The sequence below is a fragment of the Nelumbo lutea genome, chromosome 2, assembly GCF_056320005.1.
Source record: "Nelumbo lutea isolate HS-2025 chromosome 2, American lotus-T2T, whole genome shotgun sequence".
NCBI classification, from domain to species: Eukaryota; Viridiplantae; Streptophyta; class Magnoliopsida; order Proteales; family Nelumbonaceae; genus Nelumbo; species Nelumbo lutea.
Window position 1 is genome coordinate 9763444 of NC_142685.1, and position 25928 is coordinate 9789371.

A 25928-nucleotide genomic window follows, 5' to 3' on the forward strand; every position below is an offset into this window, starting at 1 on the left:
CTCTAAAGGCACCTCCTATTCCAGACGTTCCTATATTAGCAATGCTGCATCCATCAAAGTTTAATTTGACTCTGCCTTCTGATGGAGGAGTCCAATGCAATGAATCCACATTCCTGCGGAGTGGAAAGCTGCTACTACACTCTAGCTTCTTAGTAAATCTTCAACTTAAAATTCTTCAAAAAACTTTATTGTTCTGATCAGTACTGTACAGCCTTAATTTGTATACAATTTGCATACTTCCCTTGATCACTTCAAGAGATCTTTTCCTTGCTTTGAACATCCTGTTATTCCTTTCCTCCCAAATCACCCAAAGGGCTGTAGAAACCTAAGTTTGAATAGAAGAATCAATATTTGTAAGAATCACCATTCAGTCCATGCAACCTAAGTTTTTTCCTGTCTGGAAGATGGTCTTTTGGGGACAGGTACTTGCAATAAGAGTGACAGAATGGTCAAATTCATAGGATTGCAAATGGGTGTTTATATTCAGATTGACAGAATAGTTCGATTTTTTTTTTTTTTTATTTCAGGTGGAAGAGGAGGATTTTAGATCAGCAGAGAGGACCAGTGAGGGATTACATGTTACAGATGGGGAAGTGGACAGTGAAGGACAATGTTTGAATTCGTAGGATTGCAAATGGATGTTTATATTCAGATCGACAGTATAATTCAGTGGTTTTTTTTTTTTTTTTTTTGTAAACTGGAAGAGGAGGAGGATTTTAGATTGGCGGAGAGAACCAGTAAGGAATTAGACATTACAGATGGGGGGGTAGGTGGAAGCAATCAAGTCGGGGATCAAAGAGACATACGTTCTGCCACGGTCCTCCATCATCCCCTAGAGATAAGAACCAGTAGATCTCTCAGGAGGTTTAGATAACAAGACCCTTAAGAGAAGGTTTAATAAGTGACAAAAAGGGTTTGTGGCGACAATCTGGACAGTAAGAAAAGGATTGACAAGGAGCAGGAGAATGATGAAAACTTCACTCCAGTTGACAAAGTCTTTCAATTGAAAAGAAAGTAGACTTAAACAGGGTGATTGAGAAAGAAATCCAGATCAGAAGGATGCTGAAGGTTTTCTACAGGGTGTGAAGAAAATGCAAGAAAAGTACTTTTGAAGATAGAAGACAGATAAAGATTGAAAAGTGAGAAGTTTGGGGCTGAAAAAGCTAGTTGCTCAAGATTGGTTCCTTTTTCCAAGGAAAATAGTTAGAAGGGTTGAGTTGGAGAGGAGGTAAAAATTTGAAGATATGTAGGCTCAGGATAATGTTCTGTATAATGTAAAAAATCCAAGAACTCTGTAGCTGGTACTTCCTTTTGAAAATTTAGAAGTGTTGATCATAACTTTCTTGTTTGTTTTCCCATATGGGAGTGATGGGTTTGATTAAATTGGGGTGTTTGCTGTTGAGAGGAAAGATTAGGGTGTTTATTTCCTTCTAAATGATCTCTTATTACCTGTTCTTGTAATCACTTTCTTTCTTTTTATTTTAATGAATTTTTATTTTATTATCAAAGAAAATGTATCATCATTCCCACTAAAACTTGAAGCTGAATTTTCTCCAACGAGGAAAATACTCTATTAGCTTTCAAGAGGCATGACTTTATGCCGAAACATTCACTGCAGTGATCATTGACTTGCTGAGAAGATCTCTTTGAGAACTATGAGAGCTATCTATACAGTTCTGTCCAAAATATTGTTTTTGGCCCAAAAAAGTTAACTCAAAAATCAATCTGCATAATTGGTTTGGATTTCTAGTAAAACACTACACTGGCCTTCTAGTGGGTAAATTGAACCTGATAGCTAAAGCCAACAAACATGTCCACTTACAGCATTGTGATAGGCAAATGCCACTTGGATTAAAAGGAAAATTCTATAAAACAGTTGTAGGGCCAGCTATGATATATGGAGCAGAGTGTTAGGCAGTCAAGAAACAACATGTCCAAAAAATGAGTGTAGCAGAAACACATATGCTGAGATAGATTAGTGGAAAAACTAGAAAGGATAGGGCCAGAAATGAAGTCATTTGAAGGAACCTAGGAATAGCTCTTTTTTTTTGTGTGTGTGTGGGGGGGGGTGTAGAAAGGATAGATCCAACAGGTGATATAATGAGAGAAAGTAGACTAAGATGGTTTGGTCATGTGCATAGAAGACACCTACAGCACCCATAAGAAGAAGCGATCTGTTACAAGTTGAAGAAGCTAGATGGGTCAGGGGCAGACCAAAAAGGACATGGGTCAAAGTAGTAAAAAATGATTTAAGCACTCATAATTTAATAATTGATATGGCATTAAACAGAATGGAATGGTGAAATAGGATTCATGTAGTCAACCCCATATAGTTGGGATAACACTTAGATGATGGTGATGACGATAATGATGCCCTAAGGTCAACAAACAAGTGAGCTGCAAAGCTTGTTATGTTTTGACCTTAGGTGCAACAAAATCTTGTGGCACATTGTACCATAGATAAAAAATGGAGCTTGTTGCCCCTCCTAGTTGGCCTTGTTGGAAATGCCGCATAGCATCTCTAAGAAATTCTGCTAGAAACATGGCTAAATTGGATACCTATTACAAAAGGTATCTACAGGCGCATTAACACTTTTGGAGAATTTAATACATTGTTTTGGGTGGCTACTACGTATATATGCCACCTACCCAATATTCCCTACTGTCTTGTAAACTTCTTATTTAATGATTTGGATTATTACAATTGTATTTCAAAATGTGGAGATCAATTGTGTGGAGATGTCAAATGTTAACAGATCATATTTGAGTTGGATTCTAAAATAGAAGGTTGACCTGGTTGGTGATGCACACACATGAAAAAATTGAAAGATCCTCTGCCATGATACCACTAATTTTCAGTTTACTTGTTTGTTTTTATTTTCTGGCTCATATACCACTAAATTTCTAGTTGTTAATTTTGTCTACTTCCAGTTATGATATATCATTGAAAAACGAAATTCAGCTTCAATGATTATGCAGCCTATATTAAATCTTTCAAGGGAGAGAACAAACGTGCATACCTTGCTGTCTTCATCTTTGGCCATGCTAAGCAAAGTCATAAGAGCTTTGCTTCTCAATTGCGATCCAATATTTTTTGCACTGTTTTTCAGCATATTGATGATGAGAACAACAACGCCAGCATCCCTTATTCTATATCTACTCGATGGGTGCTCTTCGGATATCTTATATATATTATCTAAAATCTGATGGATGCATTCTGGTGAAGGAAGAGAATCCTCACTTAAGTGCTGCACCGTTGATTTAATATGAATATCAATGTTCCTAGCAACCCACTCCTCAATTGCACCGGCAAGACCAATATTTGGCTTCTGCTCCAAGGACTTAAGGACCTGTCCAGTAACAGGACACGTTGGATCACGGCCATCCTCTATACACCGCTGAAACCAGTACTCAATTGCCGTCCGTTCGTAAGTCTGCGAAGATTCCAGGACGACAGGATCCTTCATGACTTCCTTTGTTAATGGGCAGATGAAGTTCTTGAAGGGTGGAATGTGTGCGTCCTCTTCGGTATCAAAATCTAAATTTGTGGCAACAATCTTTGGTTCCACGGACCAACTATCAAATATTCTCTCCAGCGACATCAGAATCCGTCTCTCTGAAACAGAATTAGACCGGACCAGATCGTTCTTCAAGAGCTTGATCTGCTCTGCAAGTTCAGCATGGTTTCCAGGGTCAGTTCCGAGAGCACGAGCTAAATCCATGATTATAGCGCTCTGGACTGCTTTGCTTGTTTGTCTACCTTGCCCTTCTTTCTCTAGGGTCAAGTAAACCCTCTCTTCGTTCTCCGTGACCTAATTGAAGTCCCAGAGAGCTCAAATTTTTCGGTTGGGAAAACAGGAATGAGAAAAATTGAGGAATAAAGAGAGAGAAAAAGAGAGAGAGAGAGAGAGAGAAGTAGAAGATATTAACTTACTCTGAACTGAGGTTGCCTCATTTCTGAGGAGAGATCGGCCACCTTCTTGCGGAGGTCTGGGTTGTCCAGAAGAACTGAATCGAGCAAGGCAAGCCATCCTCCAATTGCTATTGTACACTCCTCGAGAGATGTGCACAGGGTGTGGCAATTGATGAGAACGAATATTTTGCTTTTGTTTCTGTAAACTGATAATGTCTCAGCTGCTTTCTTCAGGTCTCCTGAGATACCTTTCAGTGCGGTTTGCACGGACGCCGAGCGGTTTTCCGGCGAGGACCTGGTGAACTGGTTTAAAAGAAGCTGAAGCCGATTTGCGTAACCGGAAAACCGCCTAGGGTTTTCCCAGGAGTAGCTCTGGTCGGGGACACATATTTCCGATAAAGAGTGGCGGATGGATTCTAACGCCGGTGCCGGGAAACCGGCATTCAAAGTCATTTCAAGGTAGTAGACGGCAACGGAATATAGGCATATGGGTCAGACTCCAGGGGACGTGGGTCAGGTGAGAGACTACTTATTGTCGGCAATCGAGGATCCGGAGAGCGGATTTTGACCTGCAACGCTCAGCCAGACAGCTTTGATAAGTGGTAGCAGTAATGGCGAGTCTCTGCTTTTGATTCAAGAATTCACTGAATCTTCTATGTCACCGCGTCCGAGCTTTCGAGGAAGGAGTCTACCTTCGGATGTAGAGGCTTTAGACTTCGTTGTCGGGGTTTACCCTTTGCCTTTCCACAACCACAATTGGGGCTTAATAACTGTTTAAGTGTTTTACAGTTTTAACTGTTCAGGAAAGAGTTTTAATAACCGCTACTACGAGGGACAGTTTGGTTCAGACTTCAGAGCTCGAAAACGAGCGCAGCTGCTCTGCTCAGGCGAATAGGTTCGGGTTGGGAGCCGGACCAACCAAGCCCAGTTCATCGAAAGGGTTGGAATGGTGATGGGCCTTAGCCTTTTGCTTATCAAATTGACATGCTTTTTCTCGACTTAAAAGTTAAAACCAGTGCAGTGGTTAAAGAAGACTAAATCTTGGACCTAAGGAAACTGCCAACTGGGCCAATAGATGGGTTCCCCTCTCCCCTACTCTCTCTCTCCCAAATAAACCTGTCACACCAGTCTCAATTTTTCCATATCTCAGGCTTAGGATAATTTGGGGGCAATAGCAATGTGTTAGGTTTAGCTCAAATCCATCGATTCAATTTAATGGTGATTAGTGGCAGTGGTGCCGGGTGGGTGATGTATGGGGACATGGTGGTAAGTCATGGGGCCCAGACCTGTCTATGGATCCACGACGATCACTATCCCTTAAAAGAATCAACTGAAGCCCAACCTGGGCCTGGGCCTGGGCCTTGTTTGGGTTATCATAGTGAGCTCAAGCTCAACGCCTCAACCTAGGGAAGTAAGCGATTCAAGGTACCACATTCAAAGCCTAAACTCGTTGATAGGAGCGTTTTTTGGTCCGCAGAACACCAAAAAAAACGCTCTATTGAAACATTTCCAAACGCCACCTTATTTGCTCAGCTCTGTCGACCGTCGTGTAGAGAGTGGATATGGCTCCCATTGGGCCAAGAATTAATTTGAGCACATGGTAGACGGACACTGTTTTTCAATTCTACATGCGTGCATTGGGCTCTTGCCAACTTTGGGTACTGGGTGCCCATCCCAACTCTTTAGACTCCCATTAGACATTAGTCGTCCCAACTCCCAAGTTCGATATTGTGTTTAAATTAACAAAAAAAAATCAATTGTTTTCAATTTATACATGTATAAAAATGCTAATAATATTAAATGTTAAATTTATTAATTATAAACTTTATATAATTATTACTTTACAAATATATAAAATAAATTTTTTTATCGGATTCAATTTTTAATCATATTAGGTTAAATTCATATCCAATACAATTATTAATCGGAAGTAAGTTTTAACATTCAAATCCATGATAATCGAATTTGAAGTCAAATCAGATATTAGATTTTTGGATTCCATTGATAACCCTACCTTTGGGTCGAATGACCATCTACAGCCAAGTGATTTTCTAGCCAATTAAGGCGCTGAATTGCTGATTTGACAAAGGATAAGTTGTAATTCGATAAATAACAGTACAAGTGGGCAGAAAGATACCTTTTGGTTATTAATTAGCTATATGTACAGTTTCCAAACTAAGAAGCTAAGACAAATAAAATGGCATGGTCTGAAGGTTCCATTTGCTTATATAATATCAATAAATATTAATATAATAAGCAATGTATTAGATATTATTAATTATAAACAATTCCCGTAAATGTAAAAACAGAGGAATTTGAATAAAGACAAAAATAAAGTGATTGTTTAAATTATATTTAGTGTTTTAGTTAAACAAATATTTATGGAACAAATTTCAGTCCAGAGAACTTTACCATTTGTCCAAAATAAGTTATTTTTTTATTGTGGATAATTATTAGAATATTTGATATCATCCATATTAAATGAAGTTGGGAAATGTGACCAATGTGAACTCAGGAATCAGTCATGCAAATAGTCTACATCTGTATTTGTATGTGCATAGGGTAATTTTACAATTATGGCTCAGCTTGAGAATATTATAAATACAAATACATACAATGCAAAGTATTGTACTTTGTAGCTCTAAACCTGTATTTACACCATACATATTTTTATTTGCACTCCTTTCAAACTGTGCCATATGTGTAGTGCAAAATCTTGTATTTGGTATTTTTCAAATTTGTATTTATATTGTACATATTTATATTTGTACTCTTTACAAGCTGAGCCATAATCTCAATCGAACATAGTAAAGCATATTTACAAACATTCAAATGTAGTTTTACAATGTAGTAGCTTTACAATTTAGTCTACATTTGTATAGGGGTGCAACTTGGGCAGGCCTAGCCTGAGTCTGAACCGATCTAGCCAAAAATTATACACGGACAGGGCTTAGATCTTTGGTCATTGGGCTGGGCTTGGGCCCAAGAAATCAATCTTTTTAATTTTTCGAGTCAGGCCTGGGCCTAATCCTTAGATAGCCCAAGCTCAACCTAACCATACATACACACACACATATATATATATATATCTTTATACATATATACATATAAATATCTACTACTAAGTCCCACATCAGCACCCCCTTTCTTTCTCCCTTACCCCCTTTTCACCTCCCTCATTCACTCTTTCTTTTTTCCCCTTCCCTACCCATGCCACCCGCTAAGCCACATCATCGAAGTTCTACAATCGTGACAAAGTAGGCAACTTCCCAAAACCAATCAACCTACATCTCCGCTTATCTTTGAAACTCCACGCCACCCTTCCACGTTTCTAAGAAAAGAAACTAAACGTATTTGCAACTTTCCAATATCACTTGCCACCCTTCCACATTTCTATTACCCATATATAAAAATGAGAACGAGACAAGTAGGATGGTTGAACACCCTGATTTTGTCCTTTTTCAATATTACCCCTGTAAATGCGTGTTTGTTCCATTCTCATATATTATTTTATTTCTATAATTAACTAACCATGTATAAAAATTAGAATTACTCCTTAGTTCCAATTATATCCCTTCATTTTTTTTGTTCCAACCTATGACAGTTCTTCTGTATGAGACTGCAAATGAGGCAAAAAGGGTCAGTTTCTTTTTTACACCTGTGTTTACAAAATGAATGCAAGTGCACAAGTGTTCTTAATTTGCAGCCTCATTCAACTATTTAGTTCAATAAGCACAAGAAGCCATTACAGATTATACACAAAAAAAAAAAAACCTGTCACTCTTCTCTTTGTTTTGCAAGTTCATTAAGCTCAAGACGTCTCTATCGATCATACAGGAGAAACATTTTGAGATATGTATCTTCTTTTTTACAACACATAAAAAAGGTCTCCATCATTTATTTTCTTCCTTTTTCTAATAATATAAAAAGTTGTTTTTACATACTTACTTTTAAAGAGAATAGACATGTAGAACCAAATAGATGTATTGGAACATAGAAATTGTGACGAGGAGGACTGTTGTATTTTTGTTTGGCAAGTTCCCCTTTCACTCTTCACCTCTTGGGATTGTTGATTTAATAAACCCAAGAAACCAATGCTGAAAGTTTTAAAAGCTAATTGTCTTATGCATCTCTATTTGAATTGATTGCTGATTTTTATTTTTTTTTTGGGCGATAGTAATAGCTAACCTAACCTTTGTTTTACATTCAGGTCCTCATTTCATTCAACTACCAAGTGGAGGATTAATGCTTGATGATGGTACATCCACAATTTTATTTGTTTGTTCAAGCCTTATTGAAATCACTATCTTCATACTCTGGATGGCAATCAAACCCCACCCAGCAGTTATGACACTAGAGGTTCCCCCCAATTCCCATGATTAATCATTAATTCTCAAGATAAATCCACTTTTAACATTTCATTAAATTCTGGAGAGGGGGTGGCTTCCCCCTTCTGGTGGCACACCTGAGCCTTGGTGCCCCTTACTTGAGATAGGTAGTGCTTCTCTTTTTCTTTTCTTTTTTTTTTGAATTTAAGAAAATTTTATATTTTAGTTTAGAATTTTGTCAATTGTTCAATATTTCCTAACCATAAGGCCGTATAAATCAATCATGTAGTGAATTGATAATGGAATATGGAATCTCACTGAAGTTGAATCTCTTCTACCCACTAGAATTGTCCATATGATTAGAGCAATCCCTCTTAAGAAACTAGATCAGAAAGTGTCATAGAATAAGACAACTGGGTCTGGGGGTTGGTCGACTAAGGATGGCAATGTAACAGTTAAATCAACCTATGAAGTTCTTATAGGATTCAACATTTTTTATGTGGCCAATATGATTACTTTCCTTATCGAATTTGGAAACTACCTTGTTCTTATAGGATTCAACATTTTTTATGTGGTTGCTAATTCAAGGCAAACTTTCAACATCCGCTCAATTTTATCACAGAAATATCAATCAAAACCCTGCTTGTCAAATATGTAATCAAGAACCTGAGGATTTAAAGTAATTATTTACAAACTGTGATGTCTATAGAAATATTTGGACGTATCTGGATATTAATCCAAGTGCTGAACAGGATTTCATACAATGGGTAAGTCATTTGTTAAAAATTCTGGACAAAACAAACCTATCATTATCAAATCACACTTTATGGATAATATGAAAATCTAGGAATAAAAAGATTTTCCAACAAATAAATACAACTGTTGAATCGACATAGTCATCCATATATTATATAGACATTTCCTTGCTTCTAATCCAGTTGTTTTGAGTGATTCCAAGATTTGGAGAAGTGTCAAATGGAACCCTCCCTCAACACAAGTATTATGGTTCAGTCAAAAGAAGCACAGGATTGGCTAATGCAGTAGGACTCTTTAGGGATTTGGAGAAGTATCAAATGAAGGATTTTGCATCAATATTGGAGTTACTACGATTGATTTAAAACAGCTAAGCTTTGGGCAGTATATAAAGTTGTTTCAATTGCCTTGCACAAAGGATGGTTTCCCCTCATTATTAAGTCAAACCCTAAGTCCACTACATCAGTCTTACAATCATAAAAATATCCAAATTGGAAGAATGAAATCCTATTCCAAAGCACTACCAATCTGTTAAGCCAGTGTCCAAATGTTTTTTTGACTCATTGTTATCAAGAAGCTAATAGGTGTGCTGACTATCTAGCTAATATAGCTTATGAGTATCATAATTCTGTTTTTTGGAACAATCCTCCTATGGAAGTCAAGCAATTACTTTGGGAGGATATTAGTGATGTTTATCAGTGGCACCCTTGTAATGTGAATATTGCTTAATGCTATGATATTATCTTTTGAATAAAAATTATTGATGTTATTAGGTAAAATTTATGCCTTAGTCCCATTTTCTTCCCTTTTTTAGACTAAGGTGGCAGCACACTTGTTAGGTGAATATTATATTTGAGAAAAATATATAACCATCATATCATTGGTTATCTTATGCAATTCATCAAACTTAGTTGCAAGTTCTTGTAACAATTAAAAATTGTTTCATGTTCTTAAAATTCAATATACCAACAAACTTTAATTGAGTAGCCTCTATATTAATTGAAGGGACAAACATTATTATTCTTAATTTATCTATACCTTAACCTAATTTATGGTATAGCTATTTGGTTAAACTTCACTAGGAATCTTCAATGAATAATATACTTAATATTGTATAATTGTACAAGTGAGATGAAAATAAGGATTATGTCTACCCAATTATTTGTGACTAAAATATGGAGCTAAGTATAGTTCAAGTATATTATTTTGGGTTCTATCTTCAGTTGTCTAGTATTCCTATTGGTAAGATTTAACATTGTAGTCTGTACTTTGCTACTATTCCTATTTCCTATTAGTAAGACTTAACACTATATTTTGTCTTTTAGCTGCTATGGTTTGCTTTTTTTTTTTTTTTAATTTTAGTTGCTACCTCTCTGTAAGTCTTATTGCCATCTTCTTCCTCTTACTTCTTTATAGTTAAGCAAAGATAATTGGATAATAATTTTTTCTTACTTTGCATGTGATTTAGATCTTTGTTCCTCTTTGTGATCATTAGCAAATCTATCAACACTAACATACTTGGGATACCTCATGAATGTAAAAACATTCAATTTGGAGCAAGTTAAATTTATTGTCTCTTCACCTCTTAAATTTCATGTTAGTTAATTTATTCAAGATAAACTTTTAATTTATTTAGCTTTTATTTATTTCATAGAATTGGGTTTTGTGGGGTTTGAGACAACAAGAAAGAAGTAGTTATACACCCACTTTTTGGTTTGCATGATTCCATGGTAATGTTGTCAGTGTAGGCTTTTCAATTGAACGATGTAATCTTGTATATTTGTTTCTTATTTTATAGTCTAATTTATTGTGTTTTGATTTTACAATTTCATTGCTTCTCAGAGTAACATGGTTGTCTTAGGTTCAGATAGCACCAGAGCCAATGCTTTAAGGGTTAAAGTCATTAAGTCATCGAAGATGTTACTAAAAGAGTGGCTGATTGGTTAGGAGTGGCCTCTCCATCAATAATGTCAATTCTTTGTTTCATTGGTTCAAATTATCGACACGTTTCATTGGTTAGGAGTGGATTCTCAGAGTAAAATGTTACTAAAAGAGTGGTTGATTGGTTAGGAGTGGCCTCTCCATCAATAATCCCAATCTAATGCATTTGCATCTGCCATTATATTCAAGTTATGAAAATCAAACCTTAGTTTTTTGTGAGGACATTTTTTTTATTGTATTGTATAATTGTTTGAAGATTTGAACTATATATTTAAACTTTCAATATTTGTGTTCAATATATGAGAAGCATAGTCAAACATTACCATCATTGTCATTCTTTTAGTGTTGCACTGGCATCAAGGTTCAAATTATCGACACATATCGGCCCATATCGATCAATATGTATCATTCCAGGACCCCTCCGAAATGCCCCTACAGTGGGTGCATCAGAGGTCTGGTCGGTTCAGGGGGTAGAGGAGACCTAAACCAGTCCCCTGAACCGGTTTCAATAAAAAAATAAAAAAAAAGCAATAAAAATGTGTATCGATTTGCCTGATACGCCGGTAAGGGCATATCGGGCAAATCAATACACAACCCGATATGCCATTACCGGCGTATCAGGCGTATCGATATTTTGAACATTGACTGGCATTTTGATTTGGATTAGAAAGGACATTAAAGCTTAATTTTAATCTCTATTTAATTTTTTAATTTTTAGTTTCTTTTGTATTAGAAAAGACATTTTACCTCACATGCATGCAAATTTTCTACAACTTTTCTGATTAAGGAAAATGATACCCATATAAGCATGTTCTTTCGAGTCTGGATCTCCTGCCCACGAGAACTCTGCCCACGTTTATCCCAGCCATACATGGAGAACATTTCATCCTCTGTATAGTATTATGCAGGGGGAGATGTTCCCAATTCACAGGGGGTAGTGTATTGTGGGTAGGCATGGGCAGAATTCTATTCTTTCTTCCCCGCTTTTTTTTTAAAAAAGATAATGATCCAAAACTTCACACCTCCATGTTTAGTTTACCAAAAAAACTCAATGTTTAATCTCCTTAATCATTGCAAACATGCACTTATATATAGGTTTTATTAATCAAACTTTAGCATTTCCATATGTTCAATACACGGTGCATCCCATAGACCATTCTACTGGTCTAAGAAAAGAAACCTAACCTATTTACAACTTTTCAATATCACTCCCTTCTTCATCGTCGTTTTTGTCACAACCAAGACTCTGCTTTTTGAGAACCGACAGAGTGACCCTTCTCTCCTGTTTAGTGGTATTTTCACACTACGTCCCATATATCAGAGGGCTTAAAGGTGAGTTATGGAAAATACATGGAAAACGATTATGAAGTGAGTTATTTACATTGTTCATGTTTTTCTCTAATAATGCAGAGTTCACTAAATTTCGGTTGTTCAAATGGAACGGACTGCAGGGGTCTGAGTATAAAGGTTTCTATACTCTTTAAGATCTAAGGAACGAAAAATGTTGAAATTAGGGGTGAGCAAAAAAATTGAAAAAATGAACCAACCGAATTAAAAAGTTGGTTAACTGAATCGGTCAGTTTGGTTTCGGTTTGGTGTTTTTAAAAAACTAAAGGTATCAGTTCGGTTTCGGTTAACCAATTTAAAAAACCGGCGGTTAACCGAACTGACCGGTATACATGTTTTTCTATATATTTATGTATATTATGTATTATATATATTATAAATTAATAAATACATATTATATATAAATATATATAATATTATTTATTATTTAAAATATAATATTATATAAATATAATATATATTTATAAATTTTTATTATATATTTATATATATTTTTATAATAAATATTATAAAGTCAAAAAAACCAAAAAACCGACAAACTGAGCCATTGGTTAACTGAACCAGTCAATCGATTAACCGACTGATTTCAGTTCAGTTCCGATTACCAATTTTCCAAAAACCGATACTACCAGTTTGATTCACAAAAAAAATGCCTTACCCGAACCGTGAGCACCCCTATTGGGGGGTGGGGTCGCTGACATCCACAATATCCATGTAGAACCGTAGAACCAATCCTCCCAAAATTCACCGTTTTTTGTTTTTTTTTTTTTTCCGTCGGTTTCATGTTAAAACTTAAAAACAAACTAAATGATGCATTTTACCGGGTGAAGAAGATTGGTTATATGGGTAGGGTTTATACTACACATAGATCCACCCCTTACCCATATAACTTAGTTGTTTTGGTTTGATCTAGCCCGACTGCATATATGATATATCAAACAAGACTGGAACGGTTTCGCCTAGATTGGACCGTTAATTATTTGGGCTATCTTTTGTTTATAGTAACTTTGTCGAGTTATGTTAATGTTAACTAAAGGGTAAGTTAGTCATTATGTTACTGTTAAGTTATTAAATTAATTTCATTACATTAGATAACTTTAAAATTTGTTACGTTTAGATGAATTTAAATTTAATATGATTTCATTGAAATAATAACGATTTAATTAATAATATTTAGATAAATTTATGTAAACATAACTAAAAGTAAGGTACGCCATTTTGTTAAGTTCATTAATACAATATATTAATTTGGTTTAGTTAATTTAGTTTATAGTAACTTGGTAAATTTAATTTAACTAATTTAAAATAGTTAAGTGAAGTAATTAATGTACTTAAAATAGCTCATTAAGTTCATGTATTTAACCTGGCCTTCAATTCGACTAATTAGTTTAGATAATAATTAATCTCTCTTCTATTTATTTAACAGTAAATTATTTAGTAATTATTAAAAATTAACAGAAAATATCAATGGATTATTGTTAAATTAACATCAAACATTGAAAATTACCATAAATCAGTTGTAACTATTCTAATTTTATTTAACAGTATTTTATTAATAATTATTGAAACTTACAAAAAAAATAGTTATTTTTTTATAAAATTACCAGAAATTATCAATACATTTTTGCCTTTTCTTTTAATAAATTAATACTATTGTGTAAGATTACCAGAAATTAATAATATTTAAAAATAAGAAATTAATGACATTTGAAAAGTAGGAAAAACTAAAACTAAAATAAATAATATTTAAAATTAGGAAATATCATTTGAAAATTTTGGTAACATTTAATAAAAAGAATAATAAAATGTAGTAGCATTTAAGAATAATAATTAATCACATTTATAAAGTAGGAAAACAAAGATTAAAAGATTAGCATCTAAAAATTTAGTAAATTTAGTAACATTTAATGAAATGCTGATTAATTTAAAATTTAGGTTTAATGCCTTGAAGCCCAAAACTTAGGATTTATGTTGAGTATTTGTGTTTTTCTTATGAATTATTTAAGGAAATTGTATTACTATATTTAAAAATATGGTTGGGTATGTTAGAAAGAATTTGAATATGTTTAGATATATTTGAATCTATTTTGAAAGGATTCTAAATTAGTGTTTTATTTTCTAGAGTAAAAAAAAAAAAGAATTTAACATCATAAAAGAAAAGACGAATAGTGGGGATCTGCATGGGAATGGGGATGGGTACAAGGATTTTTTATTTTATTTTTGCGTGAGGACGTGGATGGGAGTGGCTCCCTGTCCCCACTGCACCCTTTGCCATTCCTACATAAAATTATAAAATATAGTTTTCTATTTTTTATCTTCCCTTAACAAAAAAACCCATGCATCGCATACTAGTATATATATATATATATATATATATATATATATATAAATATAAGTTTAACATAAGTTCATCAACCAACCTGAACCAGCCCAAGTACATTGCAGGCTGGACTCGAATTTGAAACATCAAATTTGACCTCTGGCTTGGGCCCTAAGCCCAAAAAGGCCCAACCTACCCGATTTGCACCCATACATCTGTAAAAACGTCACCAACGGTCCAAACGGGTACACCCAACCCATTGATAGACCTGGATTGTAATTTCTGGGTCATGGGGTTGTCACGGTTGGACCGTTTTCATGATTTATGGTTTTTTAACCTCCTCGTCTGACCTGTATTCGAGAGATTCGGTTTCATCACGCAAACCGAAGGTTGTTTGGTCCTGGTCAAACCGGAAGGCTGTCACCCGGAACGGGTTCATTGGAATTTGGAACATTGTCAAACCCCCGTGAACAGCGACCATATTCTCCTCAACGCGAAGGGAAGAAACTTCCTTTTTCATCTGTGATACCGTGAGTCTGTGGCCACTGATCGAGCTCTCCCTCCATGGATCGAGTCCAGCTTCTTCTATTGGGGTTGCCACTCTTTCTCTTTTGTTCAGATCTTATTAACCTCTTCACTCCACCACCTCCCAAGCCCCCCCACCATGCCCACAGCCATCCTCACCTCCAACAGGAACCCATTGTCAAGCAAGCCCTAGACTTCCCCACCCAGGTATGTAAAAACACAATTTCACAAAAAAGTATCCCTCATATTTTCCAAAAACTATCTCTTGTGCACTCTCCGATTAAAACCTATCTACATTGACAATTTTCTTTCTCATCCAATTGCAGAAAACGTTCGGCACTGGAGCAGTCGGTTTTGGAAGCACCGTCAACATTAACTTCTGCACCTCTTGTTCTTACAGGTTTCACCTCTTTCCTTATTATTTGGATCGACTATATAATAATTGAATAAGTTTAGTCTCCGAATATTTACTAGTTGTTTCTTGATTGTGGGAATTCTATATTAGTAAGCAATACCGTGCTTTTCTGGTTTTGGGGCCGTGTTCAATCCATAAAATAGCTAAATCCATTGTGAGGAAGGAGTTACTTGATTCTCTTAGGTAACTGCGGATCACGTTTATTTTGGGTTGGGTAAAGTTGCGGGGCTTGAACCATATGTAGAGAAGGCCGTTTCATGTAATTGTATCGGGTAGGGAGATTTATGTTCTTTGGTTGGTGGTGAGCGTGAGTCTCCAAAAGTTTTTCCATGGAGTTTAAAAGGAGGTGCTGGGTATGGCTGGAGGATGTGTGGGAAATGAGACAGAAACATCTTATAATCAGGGGAATCAAGAGGTTGGGGCTGCGTCATGGGAATAGGAATTGCTAGAGAATGATAATGGAAACATGTCTCTCAATGAAGAGGCTTGTCTAATTGAAAAGTCTTCTTATCAGTTGGTTTCTCAGAGATCCTTGGGCTGTTAAGATGTTAATAGAGTAAAGTACTAAGGTGTGTTAGGAAGTTCGAGTGAGCAGAATGATGGGATGAGTTTGTGCATAGATGAGAGGGTGTTGATTTAGTTATAGCTGGAGGGATTAGATTCTAATTCTTCTGCTATTAGAATGGAGGTGGGTCAAGTGATGATAATAGGCTGTGTTGTTGGGTCCTTAAGTGACAGTGAGGAAAATCTTCTTGGAGTTGTCAAGGATGAAAACCCAGCAAAGAGGGGTTTTGCTTGGTCAATCAAGTGGGACTAGTTTTGTTTTTGTTTTTGTTTTTTGTTTTTTAGAGATAAAGGTAACAGATTTCATTAATAGAGAAGAAAACATGAGAAAATGTACAAAGGAGACACTATAAAGGACACACACACAGATTACAAGGGCATAGCTTTCTCACTGTGTAAAAAGTCCCTATGAGTTCCAGCTTTAGCCAAGCTGTTTGCTACAGAATTTAACTCTCTAGGAATCCAAAGCAAGAATGCATTCAAGGATTCCAGGATATCTCTAGCCTCATCCAAATAATTAGGGGTGGCCACGAGTCGGACTCTTCACTAGCTACTCAAGCTCGGATCGGCTTGATTTCAACCGAGCTTCGAGCCGAGCTCGAGCCTAATAGAGCTCGGCTCGTGAGGCTCGCGAGCCAAGCTCAAATATATATATATATAATAAAATTGTAGAAAATAATATATATATAATAAAAATATTATAATTCTTAATTTTTTAAATATCAAATAAAAAATATTTTTTATATATAATTTTTTTATAGAACATTTTTTCCTCAAATCGAGCTTGAGCTTACGAGTTTTTGACTTGAACCGAGCTCGAGGTCAAGGTTCTAGCTCAAACCGAGCTCGAGCCTCGTACTATTCGACTCGGCTTGGCTTGAATCCACCCCTACAAATAATGAGCTAATCTCCATGGTCCTCCAATCTTCTTCCCTAGCCATCTGATGGTGTTGATTGAGTCCCCTTTGATAATTAGGGAAGAGAATCCAAGATCTCTTGCAATTTAGAGCCCTATTAGCATTGTTAAAACTTCAGCCTATGTAGAATCTGCCAACCCTATTTGACCACTATAAGTCCACAGTAGATTTCCATCCTTTCCCTTAAGCACACCTCCAATCCTTGCTAGACCAGGATTCCCAAGGGCACTTCCATCAAAATTCAAGGTCACCTCCTCTTCCAAGCTTGAATGAAGGTTTCCTATAGTATTTGGGAGATTGATCCATAGAGCAGACTCGAGGAATCTGATAAGAGTGTGGAGGAAGGGAGGAGGTTCCTTTAACACATATACAGTTTGCTGATGACACAATCCTGTTCTGTGAAGGAGGGGACCTTAATTGGATATGGAATCTAAAGTTGGCAATACAACTCTTTGAACAGATATCTAACCTCAAGGTGAACTTTGATAAGAGTTGTGTGGTGGGAGTGAATGTGGACGAAAGGGACCTAAGGGAATTTGCAGGTGAGCTAGGTTGTGCAATCTCGGATTGGCCCTTGACATACTTGGGCCTCCCTTTAGGAGACAATCCTAAGAATGTAAGCTTCTGGAATCCGGTAATGGAGAGGTTTGAGAAGAGGTTGGGGGCTTGGAAGAAAATTTATCTTTCTTTAGGTGGGAGAGTCACTCTTATTAGGTCTACCCTAGCTAACCTACCTGTCTACTATTTGTCAGTGTTTAAGATACCCCCAAAGGTTTCCAATCTCTTGGAAAGATTAACAAGGAATTTCTTGTGGGGGCCTAGAGAGGAGAAGAGAGATCATAGGGTGAGTTGGGAGGTGGTCACTAGGTGTAAAAAACTAGGAGGTCTTGGGATTGGTAACTTCAAGAAAAGGAATATGGCTCTATTGGGGAAATGGTTGTGGAGGTTTTCATCGGAAAGGGATAAATTGTGGACTGAGATTGTGGCTAGCATACATGGGATGGAAGACAATGGTTGGGATCTTGGAATCATGGCAAGGGCTACAATTGCTTTTCCTTGGAAATCCATTCACAATTTGCTTCTAGTCTTCTCCCCTTGGATCAGGTATGGTCTAAACTCGGGTAACCGAATAAAATTCTGGGAACAACTTTGGGTCGGGGATTCTCCTCTGAAGGACCAGTTCCCTTCCTTGTATGCTCTATCAGATTTGAAAAATGAACCTATCTCTTCTTTCTTGTTTCCTTCAGACTACACTTCTGGTTTTGGGTAGAACCTAGGCCTGCGTAGGGCAATTAGGGATACAAACTTGAACAGCTTGGTATCTTTGCTAGCCTCCCTTGAGAATGTTTTCCTAAATCTTGCTAAGGAAGACACCTGATTTTGGACTCCTAGCTCTGGTACTTTTTCTTGCGCTTTGTTCTTTGAAACCTTAACTCAGCCTCTTGTCCCCTTTGGGTTGTCCTTTCCGGCTAAAGAAATTTGGAGTAGGCCTATTCCTCATCGGGTTGGCTTTTTTTGTTGGGGAATTTTCCTGGAAAGAATAAACACATTTGACTTACTTCAGAGAAAGAGACCCAACTGTTGTCTACTTCCTAATAGATGTGCTCTTTGTAAAACCGATGGGGAATCCGACTACCACCTCATAATCTCTTGTAAGGTTGCTAAAACTGTATGGGAGTGGGTTTTCTCCCGCTTTGGGTGTTCTTGGTTTCCTCTGGAGAGTGTCCAAAGTTTGTTCTCTCCTTTTTTCAGATGGCCTAAGAAGCGAGGGAAAACTATGTGGAGGAGTATTAGGGCAGCGGTGTGCTAGTCATTGTGGGAACAAAGAAATCCACATATTTTTTTAGACAAGGAAAGAACTGTTAGACCTAATCCTTTTAAGGGCTGCCCACTAGCTAAAATCTTTGGAGTTGTTTTCAGACTTTCCTGTGGATGACTTGCTAAGAAATTGGAAAGAGATTGCTTCCACTGCTAGATGCAAGAGGACTCTTTGTCCCTCTTGGTCCCTCCCCCCTCAGGTTTCATCAAGTTGAACTTTGATGGCAGTAGTGTAAGGAATCTAGGGCCCTCTGGGATTGGAGGAGTTTTCAGGAATGAGGAAGGGATTGTTATTGCTTTATTTTCTGGCCCTATTGGAGAAGGTGACTCTCTTAGGGCTGAGATCCTTGCAGCGCTTGAAGGAATTCAAAGAGCAAAGGAATTAAATGTCAGCTGATTGATCCTGGAAGGTGATTTGAAGGTGGTGGCTAGCTGGTTGAAGAAAGAGGACAGTGGTTTGTGGAACTTTAACAATGAAAAGAAACAGTTCTTATGGCTGTGTAGGAACATTGAGATCCAATACAGCTGGGTGAAGAGGAGTGCCAACTCATTTGCGGATAGGTTGGCCAAGCAAGGGGTGAATAGGGAGTCTGTCTTTTGGGCTAGTTTTTAATTTTTTCTCTTTGTATTCTGTTATTGGGGAGCTAAGATATTTTATCTCCCCTCTCGTATCCATATTCTCTATTTTCTCTTAATTTAATGAAGCTGGTGTTATTGATAAAAAAAATGCAAGGTCACCTCTTCCAAGCTTGAAAGAAGGTTTCCTAGCTCATTTGACATAAATGAACAACTAATCTACAAGATGAATCCATTTTATTTTTTGTATCAAATATCACTTAGTAACAAAGGTGACATTTGTGTAGGTATACAATGTTAGAATTCAAAAGCTATAAATTACTTTAATAGTATATACTTTTCAATAGATGTTTCTCCAACTCCAAGTTTTCTCATCTTGTCAAATCAGACTCTTGGGCATGCATCAGATTCTGACTCTTATGTCTATGTCCATTTCCATGCAACACTGCTCTTATTCTTGCCCAATGTATCCTTCAAGTCTCAAAATTAATGAAAATAAAGTACAGTCTCTGTTTTGTCTTGCACATTGAAGAGATATGATCTATGCCATTGTGATCCCTTGTGGTAATATCCCTACTAATGATAGGTAATACGTTAACTATTGACAGCCATAATTCAGATCTGACTGGCTCATTTATGAAAATTAAAATGGGATAGACATCACATTATCATCATTGTCTTTTGGATGGATTATGTGGAGATACCAACAAGCTATTATATGCATAGATAGATATAATTACTGTTTCCATTTGCATTGTTTTCATAGTTTTCAAGACACTGATGTGAAGGTAGGCAATAGAGGGCACCTTGATGCCTAGTCACCTAGGCTATGTTATTTTCTTGAATAAAAACCATGAATCCTAGGGTAATTCCTAGGTTGCATAGCAAGTAGAAACCATCTTTCACTATTAATTGTCTATAATCTTCATAAAAAATTATAAACTTTATTTAGAACATAGAAAATCAACATATTCATGAAAAAAATGGAAGAAAGAAAAAAAATCAGAAAATGGAGAGGCTAAGCCTCTATTTTTGTCCTGGGAAAAGAAGAAAAGAAACAAAAGGACTAAAGAAGAAAATCAATATCTGTTGATTAGACAAAAATTTGAGTTCTTCCATACTTATTAGTGCAGGTTTTGAAGTCTTCAAGGCTCAAAGTATCAATACACCCAATATGCACAAAAATGCATATCAGGTGTTTTGATATTATAAAATACTATTTTTTTACTAATTTACTTTGGTTTTAAATTTGATTATTAGCATGTTCATGATTGAGGGTCACAATAAAGTGTTGTAACCATGTAAGCTCATCAAAATCAAATTACCCAAGCATGTACTCATTGGGTGATTTGGGTTTTCTTTTGATTGATAACATGTTGGTGTTTCATTAGAAGACCACAAGAAAGTATTGTGACCGTGTGAACACATCACAATGCATGTTAGGCTACCTTGGCATTTCTTGATTGTCATAGTAAGTACTAGGTAGTAGACCTTAGAGGTAGTCCCTATTTTTTCATATGTTAGTGGGTTATTTTTGTTTCATTTGGGGTAGGAAATAGGATGCATTCATTGGGTGATTTGATTTTTCATTTGATTGTTATCATGTATATGTTTTATTGTAGGGTTGCAAGAAAGTGTTGTGACCATGTGAACTCATTGAAACCAAATCACCCAGGCATGCACACATTCGGAGATTTGGTTTTTCATTTGATTGTTAGCATGCTTGTGTTTCATTGGAGTGTTGCATGAAAGTGTTTGTAGTTGTGTAAACTCATCATTCAACATGTTAGGCTACCCTGTTATTTCTAAATTGTTATGCGAAGGTAGTAGACCCTAGAGGCAATCTTTATTGTTATTATTTCTTTTCATAAGTTGGTGGGTTGTTAGTGTGTCATTTGGGGTTGCAACAATAGGATACACTCACTGAATAATCTGTTTTTTTTTTTTCGTTTGATTAATAGCATGTCAGTATCTTATTAGAGGATCACAAGTGTTGTGAGTTGTGTCCATGTGAACACATTGAAATGAAATCACCCAAGCAAGCATTCATTGCGTGATTTGGTTTTTATTGGAGGGTCAAAAGAAAGTGTTGTGACCATGTGATCATTGCTCCACATGTTAAGCTCTCCTTGTATTTTTTTTAGTCGAAGTATTGCGATGGACTCTATAGGCATAGTTTTCAAGGTGTCGAGGCAAGGCTAGGTGATTTTTTTTTTTTTTTAATAAAAACCATGAATCCTAGTGTAATTCCTTTGGTTCCAAGCAAATAGCAACCATCTTTCACTATTAATTATCTTCATACATAATGTATAAGCTTCATTTGATACATGGAAAATTAACATATCCATGAAAAATGGAAGAAAGAAAAGAAATTTCAGAAAATAGAGGGGCTGAGTATACAGTAGACCGATTGGTATAGCTGATTCTACAAAGGCTGAAGTGTTAGCAGCTCTTACACCAGTCAGCAGACTGGGTATTCAGAACTTCTCCATCGAAGGTGACTTAGCAAATACCATAAAATGGTTAGGACAACAGGAGGGTGGACCATGGAGACTTAGTCACTTCTTAACAGAGGCAAGGGACCTATTGGCTCCTATGAATGTTCTCTGTACTGGATTCCAAGGGAGTTAAATTCCATTGCAGATGGATTAGCAAAATTAGGCATTCTGGAGACCTTGTATTGTGATAAAATTCCACCTGTGTAATTCTCAGGGGTCTGGCCCCTGTTTTGTAATTGTACACCTTCTTGTGTATCCCTCTTTCTTTTAATGAAATCAGTTAACTTCTTTCAAAAAAAAAAAAAAAGAGGGGCTGAGACATTATTTTTGTCTTATGATGATGAAAATAATCGATATGTATTGATTGGAAAAAAATTGAGTTCTTCAATGCTTATCAGTTCAAATTTTTAAGTCTTCGAGGGTTCAAGGCAGAATACATGTTGATTTAACCCTAACAAATGAGAAAAGTAATAAAAAGAAACTAGTATTTTTACTTTAACTGGATAACTTAGTTTAATAATGTTTATTTTATTATTATCATCTCAAAAAGTTAAGAATATAAAAGCATCTAAGAGCACTGTGTAAAACAATATCAGGGTGATTAAGTGAGGCGACCCTCTATGAGTGCCTTAGTGCCTAGATATTGTCTAGGCGCTTGCCTAGGCATTGCCTTGGCCCTTGATAGCTATGATTGTTATTATCTGGCTGAGTTGAGTTTCTTGCTTTTATAAACCTCTGAAAAAAGTATTTAGTAATGTAAGTATTACTTGAGCTTCTTATGAGAAGTCATTCATTTTTTTGGTTTTATTATTATTATTATTATTATTATTATTATTATTATTATTATTATTATTATTATTATTATCATATTCCTACTACTACTTCTGCTACTGCTGCCAATATTGCATCTGCTTCTATGGCTGCTTCCAGCACCACAACCATTGCTATTGCTACTACCAAAAGGTACTATTACTAAACCACATTGTTGCTTTTGTCAGGGGAACTGCATTGACAGTGAAGAAGATGCTTGAAACTTCTTTCCCTGGAATTGATGTTGTTCTTTCAAATTATCCCCCAGCATTTCCAAAACGCCTACTTAGCAAACTAGTGCCAGTTGTTCAAGTAGGAGTTATTGGGATAGTAATGGCAGGTGAACAAATCTTCCCAAGGCTGGGTTATATGACACCACCTCCTTGGTACTTCTCTATGCGTGCAAACAGATTTGGAACCATTGCGTCCACTTGGCTTTTTGGCAATTTTGTTCAATCTTTCCTGCAGAGTTCTGGAGCTTTTGAAGTCTACTGCAATGGGGAATTGGTAAGTGACAGCTCACGCTCTACAAGCCTTATGACATCAGTTCAAATTACCTTTAATATAATTATATAAAGTAGGTGCCATGCAACTTGAAATTCAGACCTTCAAGCTCAGAAAGAATATGTTGATTCTGTGAAATGGTTATGGATTTCTTTTGATCAGTAATGGTTACTGTATTGCGAATTTGCAATAAACAAGCGCACAAAGTGGACAATAGAGGATAGGGACAGGGAAAATGGTAGAAACCCACACACCCACCCCTATTGGCGGGCCTACAAGCCTCGGATACATCTCCATATTAGAACACCCAAGTCCCCAAAAAAGTGCCAAAACAAAAACATCCCCTCTCAACCAGCTGCAGAGCACCTGGAGTAGACTGCCCTGACTCCTAAAACTGTCATCCTACACATATAAGCCTGAGAAAAAAAACAACCTCCAGAACTGCCCTTGTCACCACTTTGAAACAACTACCCATCTCCACCATCAATATTGAAGGCCACAACAACCATAAATATTGCTCCCTCTCCCTTCAGCAAATTATACAGACAAGATAAAAAGATTTAGAGAAAAAAAAAAACATTAATTATGGTGATAAATTCCCCCTTGCAATACTTTTGACAACTGCAATATTTTTGTATCTAGCTGAATAGAAGTCCTTGGGATGTATAAAGTTTTCTTTGTTTTCCTGCTCAGTGTCTTACTATGCATGTCTTCTGTAATTACTTCTCTTCTTTAACAAAATACTTTACCTTTTCTCAAAAAAAAAAAAAATCCCCCCTTGCAGTTTTTCCATTGATCTCTAGTACCACCTTTAGCCCCTTTCCCCTTTCCCCTTTCCCCTTTTCCCCTTTATTGTTGATTCTGTCAATATATTCTGGAGTATCCATATCAAGCATGGCTTCGCTGTCCTCATTTCCACTTGGAAAAACTTCGTAAAATTGTTCCTCTTCAATCATTTCACTGGGATTGCTGTGAACATGAACTGGTTCCTGACACTCCCTTTCCTCATGTTCCTTTCTTCTTGGCACTCTCTTTTCTTTAACATAATAAAATACTCCTCTCTAGAAATTATGAACCTCTCAAGCTAGACTCTTCTTATCCTAATGAATTAGGCTGTTAATGTAGATCAAGGGCCATTGTTCTGGGCTTAGGGCTATAATTAATATGCTAGAATTCGATTCTAATTTTTAGCCCATGTTCATGAACTGGAATGGCCCTGGCTTGGCCCAAAACTGGCTCATGTGCACTCCTAACACTAATTTCAATTCCTATGGTACTTTCTTCTAGTTCTAGTTCTCCATTGGGGGAGGTCTATGATTCCTACCGGGTAAACTATAAAATATGATCTTCTAATGGCAAAGAAATGTATATATGTTGCATGTGTAAGGAGTGCATCTGCCATTCTATGGTCCTTTTCTGCCAAGGAGATCTACATTAATGATTGTAGTCTTGGCTGTAGAGAAAATGTTGACAGATTGTGACTGACAATTTAGTCAGTTTGATCCATGAGACCAGTGCCCTTTGCATTTGATCTGGGCATGTTTATTATTTAACTATTTATGTTTATCCCAGATGGCATGTTGGACATTTTACCACATTGCCTTTTCCACCATGATTTGCCAAAAGAAGGGCAGCACATTGCACGAGTCTCCCACCATGGCTTGCTAAAGGATTGCAAAAAATCTCAAAGTGAGCTAATGAGGGGTGAAGTTAATCAGATATTTATGAGATTAAGGTTGCATATCTAATAAACTATATTCATGGTCATTTTGACATGTATGATTTACTTATCTTGGTTTCATGGGAAATCTCATGCATGCCAATTTTGGATGGGATTTTTGCATTAATTATTAACTCCTAACATTATCTATGCTTCTTTAATGTGGGGACGTGAAATGCAGAGGGGGTTAGAACCACAGTTTATCTCCACATTTATCTTCTTTCTTTTCAAGTGTTATGCCTTTGTAGAAGTTGAGTATTTATTATGGTTGGTGTATGCTTCAATGTTCTTTTGTGGATGTAGGTTTTCTCTAAGCTGAAGGAACAGAGATTCCCTGGAGAAGGAGAGTTGAGGGATCTTGTTAGCAAAAAACTGGCTAGTTCAAGAGTTGTGGATGATCTTGGAGCTGCCTGGTCGTAGTGTGCTTGGTGCAACACATCCACATGATCATGACACCATGATAATTCAGATGCTGGACATGCTGCATCTCAGATTGTCGTTACATGTATACAATTAAGATAACACAATGCTAATATATTTCCTCTTCTAGAGTAAAACTATTAGCAAGCAGAGATAAGAACCACTTTGATTTGTGAAATAATAAGAGGAATCTTTATTTTGATCCATCTCATTTTTGGAACAGTTGAGTACTTTCTTTGTTATTTCTTTCTAGACTGTGGTGGCGTCTGGTAATGTTTCAGAAGAAAGTTGCTCATATTTTTCTATACCTGGAGAACAGAAAACCAACTATTTTTCTGTTTCCCATGGACAGATTAAACAGTAGAAATCTTGAAAATATTATCAAATGCCCCTTAGCGCAAATGCTTTTCTTTCTCTGCATTTTATTTCTTCCATTTTATGGTAACTGGTAAGTAGCCTAATTCCATGGCGTATAGTTGCAACTTGCAAGGCAAGCAAAGTGTTTGGGGGAGATTTCTAATCGTCAAACTGATTTGGCTTCAGCCTGATGATTCATGCG

At 36.4% G+C, this 25928-nt stretch overlaps 2 protein-coding genes across 2 annotated transcripts in view; one reads left to right on the forward strand and one right to left on the reverse strand.

The window, feature by feature from the left end:
* Positions 1–4886, reverse strand: part of LOC148868469 (U-box domain-containing protein 44-like) — a 30177-nt gene extending 25291 nt beyond the window's left edge. The window contains exons 1-2 of the mRNA XM_088973263.1: positions 3935–4886; positions 3021–3812 (exon numbers count right to left, since the gene is read on the reverse strand). Of these exons, the coding sequence (XP_088829389.1) occupies positions 3021–3812; positions 3935–4366 (1224 nt within the window). The 5' untranslated portion in view covers positions 4367–4886. The remainder of the gene's footprint in view (positions 1–3020; positions 3813–3934) is intronic.
* A 10162-nt stretch (positions 4887–15048) lies between these two features.
* LOC148868470 (selT-like protein) lies at positions 15049–25574 on the forward strand. Its single transcript, XM_088969000.1, has 4 exons — positions 15049–15334; positions 15454–15527; positions 22914–23232; positions 25253–25574. Exons 1-4 carry the CDS (start codon positions 15167–15169, stop codon positions 25367–25369), a joined length of 678 nt encoding a protein of 225 aa, XP_088825126.1. The 5' UTR covers positions 15049–15166; the 3' UTR covers positions 25370–25574.
* The last annotated feature ends 354 nt before the right edge of the window (positions 25575–25928 follow it).

Coding starts and splice junctions, on each gene's coding strand:
- LOC148868470 (XM_088969000.1), top strand. CDS start 15,167: ATGGATCGAGTCCAGCTTCTTCTATTGGGGTTGCCACTCTTTCTCTTT. Junction 15,335..15,453: donor CCCTAGACTTCCCCACCCAG/GTATGTAAAAAC, acceptor ATCCAATTGCAG/AAAACGTTCGGCACTGGAGC. Junction 23,233..25,252: donor TCTACTGCAATGGGGAATTG/GTAAGTGACAGC, acceptor TTGTGGATGTAG/GTTTTCTCTAAGCTGAAGGA.